This window comes from Eptatretus burgeri, chromosome 17, assembly GCF_056783735.1.
Source record: "Eptatretus burgeri isolate ZD-2024b chromosome 17, Ebu_testis_v1, whole genome shotgun sequence".
Lineage (NCBI taxonomy): Eukaryota > Metazoa > Chordata > Myxini > Myxiniformes > Myxinidae > Eptatretus > Eptatretus burgeri.
In genome coordinates this window covers 44,861,779-44,882,370 of record NC_140977.1, presented here as the reverse complement: position 1 = coordinate 44,882,370, position 20,592 = coordinate 44,861,779, and the positions used below count along the sequence as shown (strand labels likewise).

General features: G+C 45.6%; 1 protein-coding gene across 2 annotated transcripts in view; it reads right to left on the bottom strand.

Moving 5' to 3' along the window:
* Positions 1-20,592, bottom strand: part of LOC147009942 (uncharacterized) — a 57,200-nt gene that overhangs the window by 12,387 nt on the left and 24,221 nt on the right. Inside the window, exons 1-2 of one of the 2 annotated variants that reach the window (XM_085863297.1) lie at positions 10,002-10,364; positions 1,577-1,636 (exon numbers count right to left, since the gene is read on the bottom strand). In XM_085863297.1, coding sequence (XP_085719423.1) covers positions 1,577-1,636; positions 10,002-10,134 — 193 coding nt within the window. In that variant the 5' untranslated portion in view covers positions 10,135-10,364. Of the gene's footprint in view, positions 1-1,576; positions 1,637-10,001; positions 10,365-20,592 lie in introns of those variants that run through there. The other variant, XM_085863292.1, reaches the window with a different exon arrangement.

Genomic DNA, 20,592 nt, shown 5'->3' with positions numbered 1-20,592 from the left:
CCACCACCACTACTGATGAAACTATGGCGTGCACATGAAAAAAAAAACCACCATGGTATGGAGTTAAGCCCTTTGCTTTGTTAGCGTAATTGGTCAACTGAAACTAATTTGACAAATTAGTCTGCCAAAATCATTTGGGTTCTGTTCTCCAACATATCTACATGTGTCTGTGTGTTCATTAGCCTTCACTTCCAACTTTTGGACAACAGAGTTCAGCCGGTCAATAGACTAATGGAAACTGCTCGTGGCCATTTTGTAATATGGCTTCCACGGCTGTCAGGGGCCAAATCCACGATGCCTCAATATACAGATCTGTTCACAATATATTGGTCTATCTCTGTGACAAATTTGATGCTTGTATCATTAAATTCACAATTGTTGTCTATTTTCAGCTATGTCACCACACTAAATGAGATTCAATAACTGCTGCACAACTTTATAAAAAGCACATGCCACTTTTCATTGTGAGGAAATACGAATATGTTTATGAACGGGGTGGGGCGAGGGGTGAGGGGTGAGTTCGGAGGGGATGGATGATAAGTGGATCGGGATAAGTTGTCATGTATTTGTGCGCTACTGGAAGGCAGTGGGTAACCTGTAGTAGCTATCGAGGTTATGGTGTGTGTCACGTTATTCTTCCATGTCTAATGGGAATAACCATTCTCGGAGTCAGGATGTCAAGGGGGAGGAAGAGCTAAAGCAAGGATTGGCTAACGGCCCCTCACCTGGTGGCATGGCAGGATTCGCTGGCAAAGGACTACCACAGGTATTGCAAACTCTGAATGGCAAGGGGGAGGCATGCTGTACTCAGAGCATTGCCCCCGCAAAAGTCAGTAGAATGAGTGAAAACCCATCATACTAGCCTGCTGGTTTCCCAAAACATCATAATATCAGTTAACTGGTTCTTTGGTCATGTGAATGGTGAGCAACTGTGGCACCTTACAATCCTCGTAAGAACTGTAGTTGTTTTTATCGTTTGACTAGTATTGAAAACTTTCTGAGTTTTATTTGATTGTCATACTTGCTGGGATTTGTCGTGGTTTTTGTTCATCTCATCCTGGTCTCTCATTTATTCTTTACCTTAAGCAGCGCGTCTGTGCTGCTGCTTTTTCGCGCCATTTCGTCGTTTCAAGTTTAGTTTGGAAAACTCCTTTGGGGTCAAATTGATTGCAAAACCCTGATTTATAACCAAGGGGATTTAGATCGTGATCGAAGCACGAGGCACATTCTCACCGCTCGGGTGTGCTTCGGGGGTCAACTAAATTAATTAGAATGGACGATCCACAGAAAAGGTTTGCAGTGTATGGTTCTCCGTTCCTGCGTGTGTGGTTACTACATGTGTGGAGCGGAGACCATTCACATGATGATATGCACATACACGCTGGGAGGGTTCATTTCAGCTTCCACTATGCTGACCGGAAACCTTTGGGAACATTGCGGAAAGTGAGTCAACGAAAGCAAAGAATACGAGGACACAAGATAACGTTGTGGAATTCACACTGAATATCTCACAACACAAGTACCATCATCAAGTATCATTTCCTTCAATTTAAATATTATTATTTTAGATTCTTACCTTGTGAGGGAGAACCATTTGTAGGTTCGGGTTCCACCTTCACCACCACAATAGAGGATTCTGCCAAGAAACAAGACAATGCTTTAAACAAAGCAAAGAGAACTAGGATAAAGATTATGAACAAACACGTAACATTAAAGGGTAAAAACATCTACTTGTGTGCAGCTTCATCCACATATAAGGGAAAAAGCAAAACATATTAACACGTTGGTACTCAAAACGAACAAGACGTACGGTGTTTTCAAGTGTATAAATCACAGCCGTGTATTAACCGCACCCATGTGTTTCACTCTCAAAAATCAATAAATAAACTATTCCGGTGTATTTAACCACACCCATGTTTTTCACCCTCAAAGGAAATATTGTTCATTATATTTTCTGATCTAGATCTAAATGGGTTTGTACATTAACTTTGCACGGAACAAAGTGACGGAGGTATCAACATGTTTACTCCCATGTCCGCTTAATTTTGCGTTAGTCTTATTCTCATTTTCAAGAAGAGAGAGAGGAGAGGATACAAAAAAGTTATTTATTTTTCTTTCTTATTTAAAAAAAAAATTTTGACACTAGAAAAAGGAAGAAAAGGGATTCATGCCGGGATCATACATTTTTCTTGTGGATTTGTGGCCCGAAAGAGGGCTGTTTGGGTTTGATGAAGCTTTTCCGCTAAATCCGAGGAAATCCTCGTCAATGCTTTCCTCGTGGAAGACGGCACGTAACTCCTTGTCCGAATCAGGGTAGAGCAAGTCCCCTTCACCGTCACCGTCAATTTCAGCATCCTCCTCCCAAATGATGTCGTCTTCTGAGACGTCCATGTTGTTCGAGATGCAGCATTTCAGAAATGATCGCTTGATGATGTCCGACGGTGTCTCCTCTGACACCTTGACGGATCCAGCCACAGAACGTCGGAAGGTCAATCTTTCTCATATTCCCGATGAACGCCGGCAGTCTCCCAGTCAACATATTGCTCAACCAGTGCAGCTACGGGAGTAATGATGAAAGTTCAACCAAGATGTATGTGGCAAATGCTCCTCGGAATCGGGGTCGAAAATCCCGGCGGGAAACACGTCACGAATGTCGATTTTCAACTGATGAAAACACCAAGTCCGGGGAACAGGAAATTTTGTTTATGGTGATTCCATCGAGATGCAGTTAATGTTCCTCGAAACCCAGTTCAAATACAAAGGCCTGCGAAGTCTGAAAGTTTGTCTGGTCGACGCGACAGGGTCGGATTTAGACATGTGGTGGCCCTGGGCAGCCTTCAGTAGTGGAGGCCCACCCTACCTTAGAATACTAAAAAGGTGACAAGACATATTTACAGTCATCCATAAAGGATATTTTTCAAGAACAAAGAATCTGAACTTCTATATAAAATCGAGAATGAGATAAGATGAATATCTTATATCTGTTCCACTAACTATCAACTACCATTCAGGCACTCACAAATACATTTTTCCTTAAAAAAAACAATTTTCATGAAATATGTGGAGGCCTCATGCTTGTGGAGGCCCCTGGGCAACTGCCCGAGAAGTACTCGGGGTTGATTGATTGTTCCTAATTTTAAACCGTGCCCTTCTATCCAGCATTTGCTAGCATATCGTCACCATGTAAGGAACAAGCTTGGTAGATTAATTCTGCCTGCATTGGATGTTCATGTAGAAAATGATGCGTGTAAAAAGATAGTCACCACTACAAGTCCCTCGTATAGCGACCCCTTCTGCTGCGCACGAACAAGGATGCCAGCTGGAATCTTGTCATTGGGTAGTGTCATCCTCTTGGACACCACATACGAGGGAAGCTTGCCACGCAAGCTTATTTGAGGTGGGTGCTCCATTACTGGACTCTAGCCATTGTGAATAATTCTTCTGTTGATGTGAGACCAGGTGTTGTTCTTCTTCTTTTGTGTTTAATGATGTTTTCAGAGCCGCGAGGCTTATTTATGCCACACACCTGAACTCCGGGTGTCTCCGGACGTTTCCGAGCGTGACTTATTTAATTTCCGCACACGGTTAATCAAACACTCTACAAACTCTTAACCGGAACCGATTTTCAAAATTTAACTGGAGGAATGGAGCTGAACATGGCGGAAAATGTCCATCTCATACACCCACCTCACCAAGAAACTTGGTGGGGGAGACGGGTTAGTCGCCGACAATCCGACCATGGAACAGGTTAGTGCAGGTTTACATGGTATCTGTAGCAAGTCACAGATCTAATCTGATCTGACCTGACCTGACAATAGAAATCCGCATTCTCCGATCATTTCACCCTCTTTATAATATGTGTGGCCATCCAAGGATAATTGTGATCAGTGCTTTTTCTTAATTTTTTTCTCTCTTTTACAGGTAGACGTTCCTTAATCTTGGCCTGTGTGTACACAGGAAAGAGGCCATGACGCATGACGTATGGTGAAGGACAGGTATGTGAGGGGAAATAAGCGAAGAAGGCGCTGGATCGAAGGGTTAATGTGGTGAGAGGTCTCGGTGAGTATGTTGGGTTGGCAGGAAGGCCGAGACCAGCGTTTCTCAACCGGGGGCCCGTGGCCCCCCAAGGGGGCTATCGGCCTTCGACCGGGGGGGCCATGAGCGGACGCCGAAAAACTGCGATTCAGAATGCAGAAGCTTGTAATGTGCAATTGAGGTGACGAGTATCTGGTCACAGTGTCAAAGTAAAAAGGGTAGATGAGTTTAACCACGATTTTAAAAGAGAAGGCGGAGCCCACAGAGCATTCATAATAAACCAATGTTTACAAAAACGTAAGAATTTTGTTTTTTTCCATTTTTTTCTCAGATGTCGAAGGTTCGAAAATGGAATGACAGCTATGTCAAGTTTGGATTCACGAATGTCAGTCGAGATGGCGTGGACTGCGCACAATGTCTGCACCACTCGGTTGTGATGTCAAATGCATCACTACGTCCTTCCAAACTTTCAAACCATCGCGACAAGATGCATCCCGGAAGGAAGGAAGATAATATCGACGCTCTGTCTGCGAATCGATTACGATATGACCGTGAAGCGACACTTCCCAAATTTGGATTCTGGCCAGAAGAAAAACCTGCTCTTCAATCCAGCTACGAAGTGGCATACCGAATTGAGAAGTGCAAGAAGCCGCACACTATTGCTGAGGACCTTATCAAGCCATGTACAGAGAAAATGGTGGAATTGATGATCGGACCAGAGGCGAATAAGAAGATCCAGCAAGTTTCGCTCTCTAATGACACGATCCGACGACGGATTGACGACATGGCCGCTGATGTGTGCCGTCAAGTTTGCTCCAAAATCAAACAAAGCACGCTCCAGGCTCGCCTTCAATTAGACGAGTCTACCGACACTGCCCTGGAGAGCCAGTTGATCGCCTTCGCTCGCTATGAGAGAAAGGGAAAGATGAAGGAAGAGTTCCTGTTCTGCAATACCCTACCAACCACAACGACAGCGGCAGATATCAAAGCTATTGTGGACTCTTTCTTGAAGCTAATGGACTCGGTTGGCAGAATTTCAATCAGATTTGTACTGATGGTGCCCCAGCGATGGTCAGCATCAGAGGAGGGTTCGTCACGCTTGTGAAGAGCGAATGGCCCCATGTGACGTCCTCCCACTGTTCGCTACACCGATACGCCCTTGCGTCAAAGACTCTTCCGCCTCGTTTGCTGGAAGTCATGGACGTCACGGTCAAAGTGATCAACTTCATTCGTGCGAAGGCCAAAAATCATCGGCTCTTCCAACTCCTGGCCAACGAAATGGGAGCGGAACATGTTGGACTTCTGTTCCACACCAAAGTCCGTTGGCTATCGAGGGGGAAATGCCTCTCTCGGCTGTATGAACTCAGGGTTGAGGTGGAAATCTTCCTGCGAGACAACGAAAACAACCTCCATGTCCACTTTGACAATGAAGAGTTTGTCATGATGCTCGCCTACCTGGCCGATATATTCGGCCGACTCAACGAAATGAACCAGTCCTTGCAAGGCCGTGATGTGACAGTCAGTGATGTTCAAGACAAGCTTGCCGGACTGTCTGCTAGAATGGAAGTCTGGCAGGCACGAATCAAGGCCGGGTCCACTCCCTCATTTCCTTTCTTGGACGAGCACCTGCAGACGCAGAGGATTGAGCTTCCCGTAGGCATCAAAGATTGCATCACTAGACATCTTGACAATCTCTCCGCTGAGTTCAAATCGTATTTCGACGATGCACCGTTGGATGTTCCGTGGCACAAAGACCCGTTTAACGCCAACATTGAACCTATTGAAGATGAACCAGAGGAGCTGGCAGAGTTGAAGGTTTCAAAAGCAATGAAGCTGGTCTTCAGTAACAAAGAAGACCACTCCACCTTCTGGTTGTCTGTTCAGGATGCGTATCCACTACTCATCAAGAAGGCATCCGTAATGCTCATTCAATTCGCCACAACATATCTTTGCGAATCTGGATTTTCTGACCTTGCGACCATTAAAACGAAGTCCAGAAACGGTCTTGACGTTGGGAACGATATTCACCTTGCTGTGTCCAAGACGGAGCCGGACATAAGAGGCCTCGTCAGACAAGCCCAACACCAAGTGTCTCATTGATTGTATTGCTTAGAAAAATGTTTACTTTGATTTATCTTTGAAGACTGAGTAAATAAATTTCATAAAACGAAATCTGCATCTTTTATTGAAGGGCAGTGGACCACGAATGTTAAGCGACTCGGTAGGGGGGGCCATGGGCCATCAAAGGTTGAGAAACACTGACCTAGACATATGCACACTTACCTCTAAGCTGTCTCGCCTGAGTTTGAATCTCGGCCCAGCTATAAACTGTCATCCTGGTTTTCACAGACAGGTGCCATCTCTTGGGTAGACATCAAACTGGGAGTCCCATTTGCCGGCATGAGTTGGCGGACGTTGTAGATCCCACTGTGTTCTTCGGAAAAAGTAGGGGAGCTATCCCCGGTCCAAGGATGAAATAGACACTCCAGTTTGCTTGCCTACTCAGGCCTACAACTTACTGATCAACTCTCAAACACTAACTTCCATCAGAAGTATTTTTCTATACATTGGTAAGTGACTTTGATGATCTGTCCCATCGTAATTTTTTTTTTTAATCATCCCATTCGTCTACTCTACTTGGCTTCCTCACTGATCAATGAACCCAGATAAATTTTAATTGCAATGTATTTCACCACATTGTGTTTTTATTCGCAGTTGGTGAAGCAGTGAATGGGTAGGGCGTTATGTGGATCTCTTTATTTTACCCGAAATAAATATTTTTTTCATTTTCAAATGAATATTTCATAAATTTTGAACTGACTGTTTTTTCAGAATTATATGTACTAGTGCGTGCCCGTATGTGCGTGACCGTACGTGCAAAAAAAACAAAAAAACTTTCAAACCGCATGCCAGAAACAACAACCGCGCAGGCCGTTCCTTCCCTCTCGGTTCCTGTACGTGCGTGGCCATACGTGCAAAAAAAAAAAAAAACTCAAACCGCGTGCCAGAAACAACAACCACACAGGCCGTTCCTTCGCTCTCGCGTGCCCGTACGTGCGTGGCCATACGTGTAAAAAAAAAAACAACTTTCAAACAAACACACAGGCCGTTCCTTCACTCTTGTAAATGACGACTGGATTGGGGCATTGCGTTAATCGATAAATGTGTTGTCGAGAAACAGCGGTCACAGACAGACAGACAGACACACAGAGATTGCTGGAATTACAGATAGATATCTAAAAAAGGCCAAAAAAAAATCTCTCTCTCCCTCGCTCTGTGTGCGTTTTATGCACGGCAACATCTTTTAAATTGCAAACTCCAAACTCGGGGTACAAATACAACTAGGTGTGTGTGTGTGTGGGGGGGGGGAAGGGGTGGGGCGGGGGTAACATAGGTTACGTGGCCACACATGGGGTCGTCGGGGGGGGGGGCATAAATTCTCCATGTAAATGCGCACCGTGTAGCGCCACCTAGTGGTGGTGGCAGAGGGTATTACAATTTCCTTTTGTACCTGGGCAATGCTAAGGTTAAAGCACTCTTGACATGGGTAAATTTGTTCTCCATCCATTCTTCTCCCCACCCCCCCCCTTCCACCCCAAATGGAAAGCTCTCAGTCAATGTTGAAATGCCATTGCATCAGTAAGTTAATCCCACTATTACTATTACATACCATTGCAGCACATAGTTTTTGCCTGCCTGGGGGGTGGGGGAGCAGGAGAGCTTTAAAACGGTGAGTTGAGGTGATGCTGGTTTTAATTTATATAAAACTAGAAAGCGCCCGCCCGTCCTTCCCATCCCGCAAAGCCAGTCGGCATCAGCTTTGGGGAAAAATAAAATTAGGTGGTGTAAGGAGCGAGAAGGGGGACTTCAATGGGATCTTCATCACACCCTTTTTAGATGAGAGAGACTGACTGACTTGTGCAGAAGCAGAATCGAGTGCTGGAGCACTTTTATAACTGGTTGGACATAGAAAAAGTGAAAAAAAGAAACGAAGACAGAGTCACTGAAGTACATGAGGTCATACAAGTTGGACATCGGTTTGAACAACATGGAAGAGGGGATGAAACTGAAGAACAAATGTATGGCAATATTGGACGAGGGGTTGAGCCGGAACAGGAGAGAGGTGAAACAGACTCACACCTGCAGCTCTCTCTGTCGGTCTTTGTCATAATATGGTGTCATGTATCCTATTTAATTATTCTTTTATTAAGGTTTGAATTTGGAAATTTGTGGACACCTCGTATGAATGAAAACGATCGAAATGGAATAAAACCGTGCCATTTAAAATATGTCCTCGAAAAGGACTGATAAAGATCACCAGGAAGTGTAGGAGCGAATTGGAAATCACAGATCGATTGATTCGTGGTGACGGCAACATGGTGGACGTGATCAGAAGTGAAGTGATACTGTTGTGGGGAATCCTGGAGGACGTCGACGTGGCCTTCAGTGAGGAAAGCTCATGACGTCACACAGCCTGACGTCACACACTAGATACCTTGCATATCGACTTCAGGTCGATCAGTCTGTGTGTCAGTCCTTATGAGTGGAATGGAAGTGAAACATTGCGTTTTTAAAATTGATCATACTTTCCATCCAATACGGGTTTTGACCTCGCCAAAACGGGTCTGCGGGTCTTCACAAACAAAGCGGGTCAAACCCATAAAATCCAGGTCACTTGCCATCGATGCGTAGAAACCTTACCCAACCTGTCCATTGCATTGCATATTCCGCTGACAATTTGTTTGAATAGCCAGTTGTGAGCGCAGATTTTTGGTTCGCGGGCGTCAGTAGTGCCCACTATTTTCGTTGTGTCTGTGTGTCTCTCTGTCTGTTTGTGACTCTCCAGAGCATAGGTCTGTGACGTTTGATGCGATCTTGATGAAACTTGGACACAAGCTATATATCATTGTGTGGTTGTGTCTTTTTGTATGAGGGGCGTCCCACGCCCCTTGTGAGCGGAGCCACGCCGACTTGAACTTTTTATTTATTTATTTATTTTCTCGATTTTTTTTTTTTTCTCGCAATTTCATTTCCTAAAAGCTGTGTGTAACGTCCATAAGTACAACATATAAAAAATCCGATTTGATTTGGTCAATTTTGACGGAAGAGATAGGTTTTTACGGTAGGGCTTCCTCAAAAGCTTCCACTAACTCAATTGTACCTATCGTGACGTTGTTCAACAATTCCCGCGAACCATCGTCGCCTCCCGGCTAGTTTTATACTATAACTGATCAAGAATGACCTCAGGTCTCACCAACTTGGAAATCTTGAACATAGAAAGTGGCATGGCCCAGAAAATTAACTCTGATGAAATTCTGAATGATTTTTCCGGTCGATATCTGAGGTAGCTGAGACATTAAATCAACGCCAATCTCCCAGGAAGGTAAAACCATGGCGATTCGGTGCCGTGTGTCGGTGCATATGAAAACAAACAGAGATGGGCCTCTTCAATTCCCTGGATGCCAATGATGAACCGGAAGTGACGTGGGTTGAAGAAGATTCGCCAAAGGATCATTGGGGCCTGAATTTCTTCGTTCACACTTAACTGTCAAACACTTACAAACGTTAAATGAAGAGTGTACACGAGTTAAAAAAAAAATTGTTTCGGTTTGAAGTCTTCTTAAATTTCTACCAGTTAAGTTGGGATATTGTAAATTTAATTTTGAACAGCTTCCAGGCAGCGCTCGACTGTTGAACCCGCTGTGGAACCTTGGAGCTCTTCCATATGACCCTCTCCAGAATTCCTGATTACACTGTGACCGCCGGGATATTTCCCTTTGGTCCCGGGTGCCACCAACCCGAAGTACGTCACAGACTCCACCTGATGAGAGGAACATGAATCCGATGAGATGTCGGTGAGAACCTCCTTCATGGTTACAATCTGATGTACATCAGTTACAACGTGGACAAAATACTGTTAGAATTACTGAGAAAATTACATTCACCTGGACGAGAGAACCACGTACCTGGTCCCAGGTGCGGACCGTCCTCTCCAATAGGAAGGTTCTGAACGTCCAGGATCTTGAACCCACAGATCTCATTAATCGCACCCGGACCCCCTCTGATCCCTCCATCGGAGCTCGTGGGGTCTTGGTTCATGACCCTCAACACGGAGTCCGTAATGAGGGAAGAAATCCAAACCACGACGATCTCTCCCTATTGGTCGAGCCAACTTTCAATAGAACAAACTGTCCCAAGATCCAAATCGCGAACACACGTGGATATAGACCGGAAGTAAGAAAACATACCAAGGTGACCATTTCCTCATCACATTTACATCTGTTTACACGATCACTCTCTGTCAACAAACCTCATGGATCTCACATCAATGTTCTCCTTCTTCTCCACGTATTGTAATAATTTTCTTCACTTCGTGAGGTAAATATTATTTTTATCTCCACACCGATTGTTGTACCTCACAATGCTATTTATTTATTACGTACACAGTTTGGGGGGAGTTTGTTTAGTTAATGTTTTTAATTAATGAAATTAATTTATTTTTTATTTTTATTTTGAAAAAAAATTACATCGACTTATAAAGTTGTTCTTTTATGGGTCAGAATCATTAAAATGAACCGATGTTCTACCAAATACCTACGTTTGGGGATTACCCCCCCCCCCCCCACAACGCCCATAAATCCCCTTCGACCCTGACTTTTTAAATAGCATGAACAAACTTTTATACGTCATCAGTGATGAAGGTTGTGGTGAAGTTTCATCAGAATTGTATGTGTAGTTTCTGAGAAGAAAGGAAATACCTATTTTGGGGGCAACCACCAAGACCCCCTTCCAATCCTATTATTTTCATGCCATGAACAAGGTTCATGTCGATACAAACAGGGTGATGAAGGTTGTGGTCAGGTTTCATCGAAATGGTATGTGTTGTTTCAGAGAAAAAGTTGCAAGTATTAGTGGACTGACGGGCTGACTGACCGCGCCATCCCATAAGTTCCCCAGAACAATGTTCCAGATGAGCTAAAAATCATTTTCTTTGTCTTGACTTGTCACTATACTTGCAAATACAACCTGTCACTTCGCTGACTGGGTTATTCAGGATAGGGGGGGGGGAGAGGGAGGGGAGAGAGAGGGAGGGGAGGGAGAGGGGAGAGTGGGGAGCTAGGGGGGAGGGAGCTAGGAGAGAAGACGGAGGGGAGGGACAAAGAGGGGATGAAGGGGAGAGCAATGGGGAAGGGAGAGACGGGGGAAGGGGGAGGGAGAGCAGCAAGGGGGAAGGGAGCGAGGAGGGAGGATTGGTGGGGGATCTAGTAGGAGGTGAGGAAGGGCGGAGCCAGGAAGGAGGGGTTGGGAGAGCGATGCCTCACCAAACGTGATACACTCCGGGAGGCAGGGGGTGGTAGTCAGGAGGATGGGGGAGAGACGAGGGGGTGAAGTGGGGAGAGGGGGAGTTTTGGAGAAGGTGAGGGGAGGGGTTCTCGACTTCCATTTGGTAGTGGGATTTGTGGAGAAGGGGGGTGGGGGATAGCATGGGATTGAACGAAATGGGGTACATTAAAACAGCACATTAATACAGCATGTGGAGACTGCCGGGAGATGTCCACCGGGGGTGGAGAGGGAAGGGGGGTTTGGAAGGAGGTAAGTGTGAGGGGAGTGAGAGGGAAGGCAGTGTGATGGGAAGTGAAGGGAAGCTAAGGCAGCGTGAGAGGAAGAGAATGTGGTGTGAGGGGGAAGGGAAGGCAGCGCTGGAGGGGGCATGCATCACAAGGGTTTGGAAGGTCGCGCAAGCGATTGGTAGGCAGCGTGAGGGGGAGGGTAGTGGGAAGGCAGCATGAGGGGGGGGAGGCAGTGTGAGGGGGAGGCAGTATGAGGGGGCAGACTAGACACCATGAGGGGAGGGGAGGCAGCTTCAGGAAAAGGGAAGGCGGTGTGAGAAGGGATGGGCGATAAAACATGCCTAAACATCAACATTTTCTTTTTAACCACCAGGTTTGATATAAAACCAGGCGGGAGCTTTTAAAACCCACTCAATCTACTTGGCAAATTCAAAACTAAACTGTCAGTCCTTAACAGTCCCCTCAATCAAGGGGGGGGGGGGTGGAGCAGTGAGTGAGAGGGAGGGACTGGGGTGGGAGGGAGAGGGGGAGAGGTGGAGAAAGGGAGAGGGGTGGGAGAGAGAAAGGGAAAGGGGTGGGAAGGAGAGGGAGAGGGGTGAGCGAGGGAGAGGGGTGAGCGAGGGAGAGGGGTGAGCGAGGGAGAAGGGTGGTCGTTCTGCGTATGCTGGAATGCGGTGGGTCACTAACCGACAGTGAATGCCAATAACTCAACCACGTGACTGAAGGTCCTCCATCTAATATCGGTTACCTAAAAATATTCACGTGACCTAATTACCGAGGGACACACTCTCGGAAAGCCTTGTCCGAACCGGATCACCTTACCAGATCAGATGCAGCCGAGCGACACTGCCAAGTAACGTACCGGCTAAAAGGAACGGATTGTTGGGAATAAAGTCCCGGCGAGGCTAGGATACAGACCATGTTGGATCAATGAAAGAAAAGACAAAAACGAGCTGGGAACATTTCTACATAAGCATTTATTACAGGCAGCCTCGGAAAAATATTCGGCACAGTGAATAGATTTATTGTTGTGTGTAAGCAGGGATAGAAAGACATGTGTGGTGCGACAACAAAACAAGCAACTTACTGAAGCAGACACAGATCAGACTTATCCCGGTATAATTCTTCTGCACTCTTAACTTAAGCGAGGACAAGTGCCATTACACACACACACACACACACACACACACACACACACACACACACACACACACACACACACACACACACACACACACACACACACATATATATATATATATATATATATATATATATACACACACACACACACACACACACACACACACACACACACACACACACACACACACACACACACACACCAATGAAGAGGAGGTAATCTCAAGAAAGGAGATGAGGCTAACGGTCTCGTAATACCTTGCACAATTGACCGACCACGCCTCCCAGTACGTTTTTGGGGGATGCTCCAGTGAATGATCCTTCTTTGATAGTTGGCGCGTTGTCTCCTGCTTGGCTATGGTGCGGCAAAGCATCTGCACCGACCTAGAGAATAGGCATGACCGTCAAGCGTGGGAGGGACTTTAGGTGGAGCCAGCGGCGAGTGGGTGGAGTAGACGGATTCGAGAGTGAGTGGGTGGAGGAGCAGCAGCAGGCTGAGTCAGGCGGATGGGTGGAGAGAGTAGGTGGGTGGAGCCAGCGGCAAAAGGCCTAAAAAGGAAAACTGCAGGGCCTATAAAGGAAGGATCGCGAAGCCGTCCGCAGAGTAGTAGTTGTCGTGAGCGTCCTGATCCTCTTTGCCTGGCCTTGGATCAGTCTCTGCATGCGCCTGTTGCCCCGCCTTCTCCTTCACCCACTCGCTGCTGGCTGCACCCACCCACCTGATCCCATTTGCCACTCCACCCACTCGCTCTCAACTCCGCCTCCTCCACCCACTCACCGCTGGCTCCACCCACCCACCTGATTCCGTCTGCCACTCTGCCCGCTCGCTCTCGACTCCGCCTCCTTCACCCACTCACCGCTGGCTCCACCTAAAGTCCCTCCCTCACGCCGAACAGTCTCGCCCATTCTCTGGATTGGTGCCGGAACCTCAGCCAAACAGGAGACGACGTGCCAACTCTCAATCAAGGAGGGATAGTTCAGTGGAGCATCCCCCTAAAACGTACTGGGTGGTGCTGTCGGTCAATCGTGCAAGGTATTACGAGACCGTTAGCCTCATATCCTCTCCTTTCTTCTCATTATCTCCTCATCGGGTTGTGTGTGTGTGTGTGTGTGTGTGTGTGTGTGTGTGTGTGTGTGTGTGTGTGTGTGTGTGTGTGTGTGTGTGTGTGTGTGTGTCATGGCTCCTGACCTCGCTTATGTTAAGAGTGTAGAAGAATTATATCGGTGTAAGTCTCCTCTGTGTCTGCTTTAGTAAGCTGCTTGTTTTGTTGATGCACCACACATTTCTTTTTATCCCTGCTTACACACAACAATAAACTACATTCACTGTGCCACATATTTTTCCTTGCCTGCCTGTAATAAATGATTGTGTAGAAATGTTCCCAGTTCGTTTTTGTCTTTTCTTTCATTGATCCAGCATGGTCCGTATCCGAGCCAAGCCTCGACTTTATTTCCAACGATCTGTTCTTTTAGCCCAGGGTTTCTTAACCTTTTTAGTTTTGTTTCCCCCTTTGAAATTGCTGAATAATGATATTTCCTCCCAGCACATTATCAACACTAAATTAATAAAAAAAACTAAAATTTATTTTTAAAATATTTTCATAAAAATATTGATACACAATTTATTGCATAACATGAACAGTCTTATATTATTTTAACATTAGCATTCCTAAAATCAGCATTAATTTTTGTTCCGCTAATTTTTCATCGCTTGGGAAGCGTATTCGGACGACGTATTCAACGCATTAAATAGTTTGAAAATTGTTCAACCTAAAAAATAATTCAACCCAAGACCCGTATCTTGCCAAAAGGTGACCACGTGTGACTTCTTTAAGGTCACACTGAGGTGAACAGAGCTGCTATCCACCAGGAGCGACTCCTTGAGGAATATCTGCCGACGAGAGATTCTGATGAGAATCGTTCTACAGAGTAACCATGAAAAATATGCGTTTGCCTCATAACGTCACCAAATTATGTCGTAATGTCTCAAGCTTGACATATCTAGAAAGCACTCATCGAGGTGTTCAATTTGAGGTACTACACGATATGGTTCCTAAAACTTAAAAATTTGACCTTGGGGTCAAATATGTTTGACCTGAGGTGCTAACCATGAAGGTCAAGGCCAATCGCCACCAAAAATTAATCAGCTGAGCGCCAGACCATGAACTATATTCCTATGAAGTTTGAAGACGATCCGATCAAAATTACTCAAAAAATAAGGGTTTCGTCGACTCCCCTGATTTGTGACAAAGTGACCTTGACCTTTGACCTTGACCTTCAAAATTTTATGCGCTGAAAGGAACCTCTATAGGCCTCTGATATGCGAAGTTACAAAAATTTCCAATGACAATTGTGCTCTGCAGAGTGATTTATACGTGATTCCAGACCAAAAAAAAAACAACAAAAAAAAAACATATGAAGGTCAAGGCCAATCGCCACCAAAAATTAATCAGCTGAGCGCCAGACCATGAACTATATTCCCATGAAGTTTGAAGACGATCCGATCAAAATTACTCAAAAAATAAGGGTTTCGTCGACTCCCCTGATTTGCGCCAAAGTGACCTTGACCTTTGACCTTGACCTTCAAAATTTTGTGCACTGAAAGGGACCTCTATAGGCCTCTGATATGCGAAGTTACAAAAATTTCCGATGATAACTGTGCTCTGCAGAATTTTTTATACGTGATTACAGACAAACAAAAAAAAAACAAAAAAAAAAAACATACAAGCTGACTAACATATTTTGCAAAAACTTCATTTTGGCAAGATAAATAATTTCCCCCCTGAAATCCAGGTTAAGAATTACTGTTTTAGCTGGTACGTCCTTGGCAGTGTCGCACGGCTGCATCTGACCCGGTTCGGACAAGGTGACGGAGGGCGTGTCCCCCAGTAATTAGGTCACATAATTACAATTAGGAAACCGATGTTAGACGGAGGACCCTAAGTCACGTGGTTGAGTTATTGGCGTTCACAGTCGGTCAGCGACCTGCCGCGTCACGGAGTTATCCGTGTGTGACGGCCTACGATTCTGGGAAGTCTGGTGGGAACCCAAGATAGCTCCCCTCCCCCCCCCCCACACCACCTTGTGGTCTTCTCACCCGATCCCCGGGCGAAACAATATGATTGTATAGTATAGTATGGCATGAACCGTGGGGGAAGGAGACATCTCGATGTAATTCAGGTTGGGAAAACTGTGAGCTTAAGATTGTTTACGTGTCATTACATGGGAGGTGGTGTTGTGTTAACTAGGTAGGGTCTTAGACTAGTTTCTCTCAATATGCGATTGCCCCCGTGACCTTTTTGACAAAACGTTTTTAAGGCTGGCCATAAAAAACAAACACGTTTTTACTACAATAACCAACCAAACTGTTGACAGAACCCAAACATTTCTGAGTGGATTAAATCCCACCTCCCAGGAATCATAACCAGCAGGCGACGCCCACCCCCCCCCCCCCCAAGATTCATGATTGATTGGGGTGATGTCAGAGAGGAGGTTCAAGGGAGAAACGGTGCTTGGAACAGAAGTGTCTGTCTCTTGGGTTTTCTTTGGCACGGACAAGAAAGCTGCACGATTTTCGTTGTTTGTGCTGGTGCAAGACGCTAGCTCGCCATTGTCTGTTCGGCTGCGTCGTGGAGTTTATGCACTCTGGAGGAGTGGGGAGCGCGTCTCTCTTGGCTCTTACTCTGCAATCTCGTATGATCGAGGAGTGTGTGGTGTGTGTGTGTGTGTGTGTGTGTGTGTGTGTGTGTGTGTGTGTGTGTGTGTGTGTGTGTGTGTGTGTGTGTGTGTGTGTGTGTGTGTACCTGGTACTGAGAGAGAGTGGTGTTAGCAATTTTGATTGTGAGGAGGTGTGGTGGTGGTTTGTGGGCTCTGGGCATTTTGGACGGAGCAGAGAGTGAAAGAGGACCGCCTGCACGAGTTTCCTCACACACGTGGCACCACAGAGAGCGACTCCGCGCCGTCTTGTGCGCTTCCCGTGCGGTGACTTCGAGGTTTGACAACCACCAGGCTCCTAAAGATCATCTCCAGATGCAAAGCTGAGTGCCGGCATAAAGGGGGGATTTTCTTTTATTTTATCGTTCCCTTTGACTGTGTTTGTGACTGAGTGGAGATGTCTCAAATTAAGCTTTAGTTTTACCTCACCTTTCATTTTCGCCTCTGATTTATTTTCATGAAATCATTATTGGGTGGTCGTTAGACTACCCTTAGTCTCAGGTTTTCCGTCTGTCTGTATGTTTGTTTGTAATGGACAGCTCTGGAGGCCAGAGGAATCAACCGATTTTGATGAAACTTGACTGGTAGGCTCATAACAGGATCTAGTTCTATGCTTTTGAGCACCGCTGCTATGGACGCCACCGTTGCCTAGCAATGGGACTTTGAAATTTTTGAAAAAATCCGAAAAATATATTTTTTATCCGTGCTTTTATGCGCACTATAATCAACCTCTTTGTCAAAAATTTTCAGCCCGATCCGTCAAATACTGTATGACAAGAATGAAATTATATTACTATATGCTTTCACCCCAACGTTCGCGTTGGGATTCCCTAACGTAGGGTTAGGGAATCGAACACAAATGATGAATGGACAGTTGCTCGTCATGTTCCTATATGGAACAACGAACAGCAAAAATGCCTTATCTACATATTTCAAATTCGCCTTAGTCTAGTGACCACCCATGTCGCCTACCGGCTTGTTGTTGAATTTCTTCGTGTTCATTTATTCGTTGTGGGTTCGAGAATACACCTACATGCTTCCGTTCATGTAAGTGCCTTTGCTGCCTTCCATCCCGCATGTGCCCAAACCACCAATAATTTTGGCTGTTCACCTCGGTGTTTAGACCGTCTGGCTATTCCTAATAATTATAATGCACACGACAATAATTTCCCTTCATGTCCATGTCAAACCCCTCCATGTCAGTACCATTCCCCCATATGCTACCACTGCCCTTTTCTCAGCTCCCCCCCCCACACTTCCCACCACCACTGCCCCTTCCCTCCTGGCTTTGCACTCTCTCCACACCCTCCTAGCTTCCCCCAACCCTGCACTTTCTCCTTGCTCCTTTCCACATCCCTACGTCCTATCAACAGCTCCTCACCCATCTCTAACTGTGTGGACCTAAAACATCTGTGGCCTAAGCTCCAACCTGATTGATCTCTCAATCCAGGCCACTGCCGATAGACATCATGTGTTCAACAGAATCCTTCCTTCCACACGACATCCCTGACTCCTTAGTGTCTCTCTCTGGCTATTGTCTCCTCTGGTTTGACCGACCTGAACCCTGTACTGGCGGTGGACTTCATTCCTCGATCTCCATGTACTGATCTTGCACCTTCCAATTCCCAGGAGTACATACCTCTGGCTACGACTTCCTCTTCGCTTCCACCTCGTTTGTCTATGTTACTATCCTCACAACAATAACAACTCCATCTACATCTCTCTCTAGATGACATGGACCAACTTTGAACCACTCAGCCCAATTCTCTCTCAAACATTTGTGGTGATTTCAGTTGTCATCATGAAACTTGGCTGGGTGTTGGTACCACTCTCTCACCAGCCATGGCACTTTAGTAAAGGAGTTCTGTGACTCCATGGGACTGATGCAATCTGTGAACCTTCCCACCCAAATTTCTTCCAATGTCAAATCTTCCCTTATGGATTTGGTGATGACCACTTTCCACACCAAGGTGTCTTGCTCAACCTCTGCCCCAATTGACTCATCTGATCATGTGCCTGCAAAGGTCAACATCTCTCTGGCCATTCTCAGAGAACAGCCTCAGCACCGGTGAGTCTGGCAGTTCACTCAGGCAAACTGGCGGGGACTGTAAACAGCCATCTCTCTTAGGGACTGGTCTCTGATATATGCTGCCCCTGATAGTAATTCAGCCTTGTAATTCTTCCATCGAAACCTGCTCTCTCTTATGCATACATTAATCCCATATCGTCTTCAGTTATCTTACCCATCCTCCCGCCCTTGGTACTCTGACTCCTGTGGTGAGGCTGTTGCATTAAAACAACTTGCATTCTCCTCATGGATGGCAAATCCAACCAAAAGCAACTTCAGATCATTCCACAATGCCCGCAACAAGTGTGTGTCTACCCTCAGGATAGCCAGAAAAAAAAACATCTGTCCAATCTCAAGAATGAGTCTAACTTGTCTCCCTCTTCTAAAATCTGGTGGTGCCTTGTAAAGTTTGTCTATGCTCTCTCTCTATCTCACCCTTCCCAGTCATACCCAACTGCTCCTGGATGCTGTATCCATTTGCACTTGAGAAGCTGGAGAAGTTTCTGGCAATCCTTGACTCTGACTCTCCAACTGGACCAGACGGCATCAGCTCACGTGTCCTAAAAAAAACCCTGCTCTGCTGCTCTTGCACATCCTCTTACTGCCCCTTTCACCCGATCATTTGTCCAAGGTCATCTTCCATCTGCTTGGAAAACAACCAACATTACAGCATTAAATATAAAAGGTTGAGATTATCATGTCTGTCTGCCTCAGCGTCGGGACCTGTCATCCCAGGAAATGCCCAACCATCTCTCTACTGCATTGCGTTCAGTTATTTTCCCTTGCGTTACTGTTCCCCAAGGACCATTTAAATGAGCCAAAATTGACGGCACACACGGAAAGCAGATGGCTCAAACACGTTTTCTTGCCCTTTAAAGGGTTTATTTGTAAATAAAAGTACAGGGAAGAGGGTAGATGAGATGCTATCATAAACTGTATGAACCAAGCAAACCAAAAGACATAAAGAGGGAAATGGGGACACACAAACTTGTATACAATGATGAGAAATAAAGTGCGAAACCTCACCCATCTAGGTGCCACAGATGACACTTGTACAACAAGTTAAGAAAACAGTCGGGACTTCCCATTGTTTATGATGTGCAGGGTGGATACAAGACTCGGTGCAGCCCGATTTGGAAACCAGGTGCGAGACGACGCTTTGGAAACCAGATGCGTGAGAGCTTGTGACAAAGTCAGTCCAAAGACGAATTGAACCAGCCATGGAGGAGTGCCAGCGATGATCAGCCCCTCAACCAGCCCTCATGACCCCCTTTGTCCTTTCCAGACGAGGCTTCCTGATCAGCCCTTCTTCTTCCTCTTTAAAGCAGTTATTTGCACTCCATGCACATGCAGGTCTTTCTTTTTCCTCTGCAGTGAGGTCACTTCTTTTTCCTCCTCAAAAACAGGGTGACACAAGCTTGGGTCAATCCCAAACTTCTTCAAAGAAAATCACAACAGTGTTCTGCATCACAAGCTCCTCCATGAACAGCCTGTTCATCTCTCCCCTTCCTCCTGGACAGTCTTCTTCTGGGCCACCCCAATAAAAATAAATGTACAATCTTTTCTTTTCAGCCCCACAGTACATTACGCTGCCGTGACTGGCACACACCGGCCAGAGAGATTGTGACGGCATGGTATCACACAAGTAGAGGATAAATGGGGTTTCTGGGACTTCCATTCAAATGAATGGGGGAAAAGGGAAAAACTTTCTGACAAGCCCCAAAAGCCCAAAATAGGAGACTGGTTTTCTCCCCCCTCCCATACAAGCAAATGTAAAATTGATACTTGCTGATTAAAGCACTTCTTCCCTTTCATATTTTCATTCCACTCAAAGAGCGAACCAACGAATATTTGCCCATGTTCTACTTCAGGGAATAACTTGATTTTCTTATAACATTCATTTCCATCGAGTATATTCACAAAGAATAACTTGGAACTTGGTTCTTTGTTGAACAGAAATGAAATGATAAACTTCTCTCAATGCTCTTGTTTGAGCATATTTTGGTTCCACTCATGTACATTAAACTTATATAGAGTCAATAAAATTGTTAAAATTAAACT